The sequence below is a fragment of the Numida meleagris genome, chromosome 1, assembly GCF_002078875.1.
Source record: "Numida meleagris isolate 19003 breed g44 Domestic line chromosome 1, NumMel1.0, whole genome shotgun sequence".
Lineage (NCBI taxonomy): Eukaryota > Metazoa > Chordata > Aves > Galliformes > Numididae > Numida > Numida meleagris.
The window spans coordinates 30,598,344-30,609,553 of record NC_034409.1 but is presented as its reverse complement, the minus strand read 5'-3'; the positions used below and the strand labels follow the sequence as shown (position 1 = coordinate 30,609,553).

General features: G+C 37.4%; 1 protein-coding gene across 4 annotated transcripts in view; it reads right to left on the bottom strand.

The window, feature by feature from the left end:
* Positions 716–11,210, bottom strand: part of TMEM117 (transmembrane protein 117) — a 213,609-nt gene continuing 203,114 nt past the window's right edge. For 2 of the 4 annotated variants that reach the window (XM_021384987.1, XM_021384986.1), the window contains exons 7-9: positions 10,386–10,515; positions 2,170–2,232; positions 716–1,691 (exon numbers count right to left, since the gene is read on the bottom strand). In XM_021384987.1, the coding sequence (XP_021240662.1) occupies positions 1,051–1,691; positions 2,170–2,232; positions 10,386–10,515 (834 nt within the window). In that variant the 3' untranslated portion in view covers positions 716–1,050. The remainder of the gene's footprint in view (positions 1,692–2,169; positions 2,233–10,385; positions 10,516–11,210) is intronic. The other 2 variants (XM_021384988.1, XM_021384989.1) reach the window with 2 other exon arrangements.

The window sequence follows — 11,210 nt, the reverse complement described above, 5'->3', positions numbered from 1 at the left end:
TTCCAGGTTACATTTACTTATGGTTAGTGACTGAAGAAAGAAAAGGGTACAAGACAACTCAAGTATTAGTCTATTTTAATTAAAACTCCTAAACATTTCTTCATTGTGTTCAGAGTGTCCGTGGGTGGTGCATTTCATAGGCCCGTTTCACCATACCTGCACCGAGCCATACAAATACGGAATTTAATGGGCTCTGTGTCCTTTACTGTAATCACTCCATTGGCTCTTTGATGTGACATAGGTTTGGTGTGATGATGGAAAAAGTTGCTTCAACCATGTATTTTCACCTCTGTTTCTGAAAGGTGAAGGGCAGAATTTTTAAACAAGGAGCAGTTTATCTTTAATTATGAAAAATATAATTAGGCATTATCACCTAATTGCTATTACTGATGGAGAAAGTCATATTTTCCTAAGTAGTGACCCATGCCATATTATCGCTCTACTGTTTACCGCATAATGAATCTGTTTTTGTGTTTGGCAGCTAGCCAGCGAAAATTAAAAGGTAATCAACATGCTTCTCTGCAGTCCGGTCATCAAAGTCACTGGCTCCACAGATGAGTAAATAACAAAGTCAAGTTGTGATGTTCTAACTGAAAACCTCCTTAAGGAATAACTGTGTTTACCTCCTCTGTTAAGACATCAAATGATATTGAAAATAACCATATACAAAAAGCACTGCAAAACAGATGTGAATAACTGTGCTATACATCTGGTGTTGAGTTAAAAAACAGTTTAATGTCCCAAGGCACCACCATGGTAGAATTTTATACCTGCAAGTAATCATCTAATACACTATTGTACAGTTAAGGTAATGTATTAATAAATAGCTTGTGCAATTTTGGGAAGCAATCTATAAAGGAATGTTAGATATACAATAGGCACGTACTCTAATACAAATAAAAAAAAAATCCTAGAAAAAGCATGCTGAGCACCTTTTGGTATAGATTGAGTTTCTTATTCTAAACACTATGTAAATCTTAACTTACAAAAGGTAAAACTGAACTCTTATAGTGACTGCTTATTTAAACTGATTTTCCTGGGTATTTGACTCTATGTTGTAGGATTACTCTTAGGGACAGCAGACTCTGGTACTGGTTGTAAGGGGCTATCTTGTTCGCTCAATTGTGCGTTCAAGTTTTCAGAAGTTAGGAGAGAAGAATTAAAAACAATTTCACTTAAGTCTGATTTAATGGATACAAGATGTGGTTCTTGAAAACTTAATGGTTCTTCTACTAACACCTGTGTATTTTCTCGTGTCATTCCCATATCTGACGGAGACTTTCGTTTCATTCTTGTGTATGATTTGTCTAAATTCTCCATGCCTTGGTCAGTTTTTTGAAATCGCCCAAAGAACCAGATGAAGAAACCAAACAAAGCAAAAGCCAGCAAACTTGGAATAAAAGCCAGGCATTTGACATCAAGGCTAGAGCCTATGTATCTGCTGTGCAAGAACATGTCTCCTTCGGCATAGGTCCGGTTGGTCAAAGGGTTAGTGTTATTGGATCTCCATTCCCAAGATAACTTAGTTCTGTTAAGATCTTTCAAGCTTTCTGAGTCCTTCACGGTGTAGATCTTCTGTCCAGGACCGATATATTGACCATATTCGTGAGGTTTGTAAAATATTTGATTCTTCCACATATTCAGATCCAAGATTAAAACAAGAAAGATAATCCCGTAGTTAAACCATTTGCCTGTTTGGAAAAAAGAAAGTTCTGTCATCTGATTTATCCATTTTAGAAGCAGTATACATGCATTCATATGTAAAACCAACTGAAAGAAAAAATCCTTTTGTTATAAATGTGTAAAGCAAAGTTGTAATAATATTCCCATCGTGGTCAACTTTGTGCTGAATATCCCTTAGTGTTTTACAGTTAGGTCAGAGCACATAATAAAATAATTTTGTAATGCAAGCACAGCAGTATATCAATTGAATTCACACTGCAGTTTGTAGGTGATCTGTTGATTAGATCATTACGTGATGTGGTATAGATCAATGAACATAAAAAGCATTAATCTGAGGACTTCAGAATTATTGACATGGAAATTCTCCTTGAAAAGGCTATATTTAATAGAAATATTTGTATGCCACTAATGACTGAAATGAGACTCTTCTGGGGTTTTATAATCATGTACATTTTAAACACTACAGATATTGTTTAATATACCAACCATAGTGTCCAAATGCACACAGGTGAGGCAACTGGATAAATGATGATTCAGAGGTATTACGCCCTTGAGAAAGAGTAAGGGTGGATTTTAGTCTTGGAAGGTTAGTCAGCTTAGCTTTCCTATGCTATATGTAGTGAAAAACTCCAAGGAGTGACTCACAGTCTAACATTAAGCCCCTGCAATACTGGAGGAACAACACTTTCTCTATTTATTATTTAAAACTACTCTTTTGCATGTCTCCTCCAGGCATCCAAAATATATAAAAGGTAACTTTATGCAATTGCAAAGCTATCCCTGCTTTGAGTAGAATATTGAAACAGATGACCTCCAGGTGTTCCTGCTAAGCTAAATTATTCTATGAAAACACACAAAAAAAATTATACTGTTGTTGTACTTAAGGCATCTTGTGCATGTATAGCTGAACATATGTTAAGATCATATCTGTGCAGAAATGACTGGCACCACCCAAGAGCCCAGCAAAACTGCATACATCAAAGCTGTGTTAGGATGGAGAATTTGCAACTGACATTACAGCATTATGTGAAAGGACATTTGTGGAGGAACGCTTCTGCTGACAATGAATGAAACCATCTATGCTAGAATCCTATTTAAGTACGCTTCAAGTGAAAAAGAAAATGAATGTTTGATAAAGAGTAAGTGGATTCCAGTTCCTCAAGGTTTGTGTGTTCAAACCGTGCCATAGACCAGAATGCTTCATGAGGTAACTCCTTCCATGTTAGCAATTATGTTTAATAGTCCTCCTCAATCTAGTTTGCATTTACACTGGAACTATATGAGAATGTTCTTTCAATTGTGTTATTGTCACTATCCAGAAATCAAACTACACTGAAAAGACCTTGCAGTGATTCTTGTTCACATAATTCCTCAGTAACTGTAGTTTCTTTTTTTTTTCTGGGTTTTCATCAACAATGTAATTGACATTTTAAAGAAGTGGAATACTGGTGGGAAGGTTCAATCTCTACTGCCATACCACCAACATCTGCCTCTGACGTTGTGGGCCAACATCATAAAAGAGGAGGCATTACTATTGGAGCAGTCCTCTTCTGTTAAGAAACAATATGATGTAGTGTGATCCAGTTTCCAGTGGATTTCTGTCCTGTATTTCTTGTGTTTCTCCCCATCAGAATAGCCCTAGTTTACCCACCACATATAACCTTTCAGCAAACAGAGCCAGAGTACACCTTGCATAGTGTGTGTTGATGGGCTGCCCAGGACACACGTTCACTGATCAATTGGCTGCTGTCAAACAGAATACATAATGGCTGACTTTCACCTGTATTTCCTCAGCTGGGCACTTACTTAGATGATTTTTCCTTACCTAATTCCTAGGTTCCTTAACTAATCACTACTTCCTTGGACTTAATGGGATCGTAAGTATTGTTTAGATTCCCACCCTCCAAAAATATTCTTGAATCTGGCTGTGTGCTCAAAAGTTGTTTGATGATGATTGGACGTTGGAAAGAGAGAATGAGACCGATTCCCACAGAGAACGTGGTCAATGAATTCTCATTTTCTTAGGAAAACAGGCTAAATACAAATGCCAATGAAACACAAGTATTAGAACCATTATCTGTTTACCTATTTGGTACTCAGATACCGAATACAGATACCTATTTGGTACTCTGCATTTCTGCAGAGCTAGAAGAGGTTACTTTCCAGAGACTGCTAGGCTGTGAGAAGTGGATGAAAGGAAGTGGAAAGATTCATGATGGGCCAGGATCGCTCTTTCCCATCTGATAGACATAGATCAGAAAATGTGTAAGGAAAAAACAGACAACTAAAAGATCAAAATAGGAAGTGTAATGAAATGGAGAAATTATTGAGATGACCTTTATAAAGGCCAAACGACACTGCTATGATCTTGATTACAAGCTTCAGATACGAATGACAAAGGGAACTTACCTGTTTTAATACTGAGCGGTGACCTACCATAACTTTAGGCCTGATGGCACCCAGTGGATGTCACAGTTCTTATCTATGACCATGTAGACCTAAGTGCAACATGCAGAATAAAGCATCTAAGCAGTAAGACTTGAGATGGCAGCTTGCCGATGGAGTTGCCTAAGAAGCTAGCAGAAAATACTGAAAACGCTGAATAGAATTTGTTAGGTGCCTGATGTCTGGTGTCATGTAGAATGTCTCCTACACTGTGATTTCATCATTGTGGATCTCTTCAGTGTTGGATATGATTAAAAAAGGATCCACCCCTCATACCAAGAATTAGAGTACTTACTTGATATAAAATAGATATACCTTTCAATTCTTCCTCGTTTTATTAAAAGCATGAACTTGAAACTTCCTTACTTAGCTCACAGATAAAGTAAGGCAGTTAGGAACACAGCCCAAAGTTTCCCTGAGCGTATCAGTTGTATTACTTCTTGTAAACAGTGCTTGAACAATCAGCTTAGACCTACTCCTTTAATTTCTCATTTCTACACTGTTTCTACATTCTCTGCATCACTGCCGTGCTCTATGAGTTCTATGATTTTTCCTTTGAAAATTGTTGTCACCAGAACTAAATTCTGTAACAGTCTCACTACAAATATACGAACACAATGATATCTTCCAACTCCTACTCTGAATTCCCTGTAGCTGTGTTAATCTCCTGTGACACAAAATGGGAGTTAGTGCTGTCTTTGTTACATACAGAAAGTATTTACCTTTTTCTAGAATACACTGTCCTCTGCTGTTTTTTCCTCTTCCAAGACATGTACTTTACTTAGCTGCATTAGCCAGCATGATAGCCAACTAAGACCAGTTTACCAAGCAATTCTTCTACACCAATGATTAATGTATTGAAGCAGTCTGACCCCAGAGGTCTGAAAGTCTTCTCTCACAAACATCTGTTTGATGACAATTCCACATGACAGTTCATTTTTGAGACTGAAGATACCAATCAACCTTTAACTATGTATACATGAATAATCTTTGTACACAAATGTGTATAAAATTATTGTCTATAGCCACTCAATTTTAGCATAATGTTGTTTATAGCAAACTTTTAATTATATATCAAGCTCATACAGGAAATGTATTTTGTAAGTTAGGAGTCACTCCTGACATTGCACCTTGTAATAGGTTCAAGCCTATCATTTTGCAGAGTTGGGATAAATATAAAGTACTATTTTTTTTCTTAACAAAACAAAACAAACTAACAACAACAACAAAAAAAAGCCAAAACAAAAACCAGTACAAAACCAACCCCAAACCACCAAAACAAAACCACCAAAAAAACGTAATATAATTAATTTTACAGTGCTTCAAATTCCAGAATAAAATTTGGAAGAGAAAATGGAGTCCCACATGAGGAAGTCATTTAATTTGTCTCCTAGCCAACTTCTGCAGGATCAGTACCACTACTGCTCTAGGGAGGTCTGTGCGTACAAGAATATTTGCGTACACCTGGCACTGTTTAGCTCTTCTTCAAGGAGATAGATTTTCCATGGACAAATTGAGTTGGAAGGATGCAGATCTCAAGACCACAAAGCCAGTCAAGTATTTCAGGAAACTGAGAACTATACCCAGACTCCTCAATGGAGTTATAATGAAGAAAATCAGGTGTCACAACTGTCTGTGTCATTCAGCCATGCACTACTTAAAACACACCTGGTTCTATAGCACCATTTACAGTGCTGAACTCCTTATCTGTTACACGTGACATTTGAAGGGTCACGTATTTCTGTGAGCTGAACAAAATGTTTGGGCAGTGCTCATTTTTAAAGAGGCTAAAAAACTCTGCAAGAGGTAGAGTAACTGGTCCACAACATCACATGCAACTGATTTACTGGGCAACTGAGGCAGATCCTGCAGGTCTAAATGCTCCCAAACATCTTCTGATTCTGGAGCACTTTTATTTTTATAAGTCCACTCTGTAATGGAGTAGTCATGTCCTAAAAACAGAGTTGTAGTGTAGAAACCAGTCCTCAGGAGCTCTCTAGAAGTCAAGAGAACATATGAAAATCCCACTTATTCAGGCTAGACTCAATTGGCCTCATCCTGTGCAATCACAGCCAGAGGCTTATGTAGAAAATGTTGTCTTTAGACTCTTATCTCAATTGCATCTTGTGTCTAAAAGCATCCAGACACCTCTGCAAAACATACAAATATCTCAGAAACATTCTTCATCTCTTCTGTCATGTCAGTGCTATTGGCTAGATACATCCATACAAACCACTCACAGCTGAACAAAGCAGCAAATCCTCTGAGATCTTTTAATGTCTGTGTGCACGGACAGCTTTGCTTTTACCTCTAACCTTTCTATTTTTGCCCACAGGCTTCTTCAGGCATATCTATGTAGATGATGCTTGGACTGGATCTAGACATTCTTTTGGTTTAACTCCACAAGCCAGCCTTACCAGGCACTTGCCAATCATGAAGGTGACAATTTTTCCTTTGGGTAGAAGGGCATGCCTAGATCAGGACTCAGAAACACATTTAGAAACAGCTAGAAAAATCTCCCACCTGTTTTGATGCCTAAACCTTAATATTTCTCATTTGGAACTTATTTGAAACTATATAGCAGATGCTCTTGGATCCATGCTATTAGATGGTGCCAACCAGGCCTCCAAGTGCCTTTCAACAATGAAAGAATCAGAAGTAACAAAATTTACTTTAAAGTATTACAAATTTCCCTGGGTATTATAGAAACTAGGCTAGATTATGTATTTTTATAAACAACAGCCAAGAAGGAAAACATACACACTATAGTGAGCCATCTATCAAGGGAAATCCAGATGAGTTAAGCAAATTCAGGAATTCAAGATATTTTTGATGTTCATAGATAAAAGCACCTATCAAAACAGGATAAAAATGTTTAATACTGAGTAGATACTTGCTAGGAGTTCCTAAATGCAAAGAAATGTGAGCAAAATGAGTTACTCAGTTACCAGTAAAAATGAGATAGGATTTTAATAGTAAATTTAAAATTACACTGAAGCATATAAGAACAGCCTGCAGATGTTAGCATAACTGCCAGCTTAAAACATTCAGAAATCATAAGTCAGGCCTAAGGAAGCATGCTACTCATTCAAAGTAGCCAGAAAAGTGAAAAATAATGCACTCAATACTGCTTCATTTATCTGCTTTTTGAGACAAGGACCTGTGTAGAAGTAACATTCCTTTTTTTTTTTCTCTGCAAGCATGAGGTACATTTTAAAAAATATGGAAGCAGATGTACTCACACAGGTGCTGAATACAGGAGATAAGACTTTAAGATTAAAACCAAAACAAAACCAAAACAAACAAACAAACAAAAACCACTCCAGCAATCAACTGTCTTAAAAGACTTACAATAAAATCAGGAGAGCCAGCAACACAAATCACATAACTGTGAAATCCTTCATCTGTACAGACCATATACCAAGTCATTAAGCACACATCAACAGAAAGGTGGTTTCATGTCATTTACTTCTCTGCACGTCCCTACACTTATAACTGATTCTTTGTGGGACCATTGCTCATTAGAGCAACCCAGCACTGAATAGGATTGCTCAGGGGAGTCCAGGGGCTGCTGTTGTTTGTATCAGTCAAGAGTGACCAAATACATAAAACTTATGAAGAACAATATTTGCAAGGAAAAAGATGGTAAATGATATTTCAGCCATGATTTCTTTTTTCTCAGTACTAGGAGAAATGGATTTTCAGTTTCTGGACGTTGGGGCTAGGTTGTAGTTTTACAACTTGACCTTATCACAGTAGCAAGTACAAAAATAAATGATATTCAGGCCCTTGTCTTTTTTTTCTGCTTGTAACAACAACAAAAAAAAGAAGTTATATGCTTAAGTTTAACATTCTGGATCCCAAGTACTAAACAAGGCTTAAACAAAGCAGATTTTAATGGGGCCTTACCTTCCCTCCATTGTCAGTACCCTACCCAATGTGTCATTTGCAACAGTTTCTTTCACTTTCTACCCTCATTTTAGATTTGATTACATTCATCTTGTTAAATATAAATAAAGAACCAGTTCTTTCCTTCTTTTATTAGTTCCTTGATTTAAGTAGAAAATTATAAGAATCTACACATCCACACAAGAACTAGAGTTTGAAAACGATCCAAGATGATACCCTAATCTAACCTAAGAACTGATGGCAAGAACAGATGGTTCAAGCAAAACTTACCCAAAGGGAGGATCCTCTGCCATGTGTTATGGCTGTTTATTAGATCTCCTAAAGGGTGGTGTAGCACAGAAATAAAACAGGCACTCAGTAGACAGAGTACGTGATGTGCAGTCAAATGGATTGATTTGTCTAGTGAATCTAATAAATGGATCTTGTTAATGCTGAGCAGGGAAAAATATTCCTCAGCCCCTATTCATTAGCTCATCCTCATTAAAAGAATGCTTCCATGCCAGAAAATCAGAAAGACCTCCAGTCCTCTCTGCAGAAGACTCTACAATGTATAAATATTGATCTCAGTTGATTTGTTTTTAAACAGCAGCACTGCTAGCAGTTGTATTTCTGATATGTAATTTATGTTCTTTGCTGTTGCTTATTCCTAGCTCTTCTCTGATTATCAATATCCCTGACTCTTCTGCAATGCAAAACTGTTCTTCACTCTTCAGTCCCTTTTCTACTGCACATTGGTTTTCATTTACATTAATTATATCCCGAGTTCCTGTATCTGATGGCATAGCTCACCCAACCATGCCTCAGTCTTTGCTCATGCTACTGCGTGCACCCATTTCACTACTCTGGGATTTGAGATCCTCGTGGAACTGAGCCTCTCCAAATTCATGCTCTAGTTCTGAGAAGCAGAAAAAAAATCCTCTTTTCCACTAGGCCTGAATTCCATGCCTATTCATGCTAGATACTTGATTCTTATACTCTTTTTTGCTCTCTTCTTTGTTTCCCTTTATATCCAAAACTTTTCTCACTTCAGAGAAAAAAATGTGTTCTCTGTCTAATACACATCTCATATTTTCTCATTCTGCGTCTTCTGTCACTGACCATGACATCATTTACCATTTTCACTTTGTCCTGCTCCTGATCTCAAACCATCTCATTTAGATGTACCCCAAATCCATTTCCCGTTGCCTACCGTCTATTCCCTACCAGTACTCCAACAGGGAACTTACATACAACTTGAAAAAACTTTCCATCTCTCTATCTCTACTTTCAACTGGCCCATTTGCCTGCTTTTCTCAACAGCCTGCAGGTAACTTTCATGCTCATTTTCTTTTCTTTTCTGGTTTCCAACCTGATCACTCAAATTTCTACCTTCTCTGCTGAAAATGCCTTCTCTTCATTCAGCCTATCTTAAATGAGTCCCAATCCCTCATTCTTTCTTGCTTGGCACATTTTCTTCTTTTGCTGCCTGGTGGGCTTAGGGCTCACCTGCTGGCTGTTGGCCATGTCTTTGTATGATCTCTGAATGCTCCTTTTGTCCCTGCTCTGCAGGAATTTCATATGACTGTATCACTGGATGCTCTCTGTATCTAATTCCTGTACACTGTCATGTGCTATGATTGTTTATATTAGCAGCTAAAGACTTCTGTCAATTCACATTTGCATTCTTTTGCTATACAGTACTATTTATTTCTCTCTTACCACCAGATTCTTCTGCATTCAGCTTGAAGGTAAAAGCAAAATATTTATCCCTATTTAACCTTCCTCTCTTTTTCATTCTCTACTGTTATTCAAACACCGTCTCATAGTATGCAAGGATTGGGTACTTTTATCTGTATGTGCCATCCATTTGAATAACAGTGATTCTATTTTATTTGAAGTTATTTAACTGCCTGCTTTTGGTTGGATGAGTGATGGAAGTATGGCTGAGTGGCCTTTGCCAGATGAGAATGACCGAAGTTATGAAAAGATATTAGCATAAATCACAGCACAGGCGTCTGAAAGCATAAGAGATTTTAAAATCAAATAAGCAGCTAATTCCCCTGGAGAGTAATTTTAGATAAAAGATTTCTGAAGCTACACTAGGTATTACTTAGTGTCACAAGAAGTTGCTGAAATCCATGACAAACAGCAGGTCTTTTTGATTTGTAAGATACAGATTCCTCATTTCCCTGAGAGGCTTATATATGGATGATACAGATAGGGAGAGTTAAACAGATAGAAAAACAGCAATCATCATGGGGGGAGGGGGGAAAACAAGGAAAATATGCGGTGAAGAAAATGTTAGCATTCATTTCCTACACAGAAGCAGTTCAATGTGTGCCTGTATCACAGTCTGTGTGGTTACATACCTGTTATATGAATGTGATACTCCTCTTTTAAGATCTTTTGGAAATAAGGTACTTTGAACTGCATGTGTGCAGATGGCAAGCCTGGAAGATTCACTTCAACATCACCCATAAAATGTGGGAACTCCCAGTCCTGTTAAAAAAGAAAAGCAATAGCCTAAATATAAGATTTCACAGTATATTTTGCCCTTTAGAGTGGCTTAAATTATCAAAAGGGCACAGTTCTATTCTTAAGCCTCCCATTATTGACTTTTCCCACTGTAAGTTTTATGGAACCACTTGAAATTGAATATCTTGTTTATATTCGCTATTACAGTATGAGTTTTACTTCAGCTCCATGTAATTACGTGTTTAAAAGTTCACTTCAGAACAACAACAATGAACCCACCGCACCAGCCGACAGCATAAAATTGCCCGAGTATATGAGCACCTCTATATTACACTGTGTAAAAAGAATTGGTTCATGATGTAACTAATTACAGCACCCTTGCAATAAAAGTTGCAACTTCTGTTCCTAATCTGGCAAACAATGTACAGGTAAGAGATTAGGAGAGAAGGTCTGTCCCCTCAAGTCTTTCATACTTGCAACTTGTTCAATTTACGGGATGTTTTCAGCATCTGCCCGTAATACATCTAAATAAACATTCTCTGCAAGTGAAGATCCTTCAGCATAATCTGCCTGAATCAATCCAAGCACAGTTTTCTCTGCTGATATATTTCAGCTGACAAAGAAATGCTGCAAATGTGGCAGCTCTTACCTATTATTATGCATATTTTGGTGGCATGTGATAACTCAGCTGAGGAGGAGCTGCACTTAGAGGAATTTTT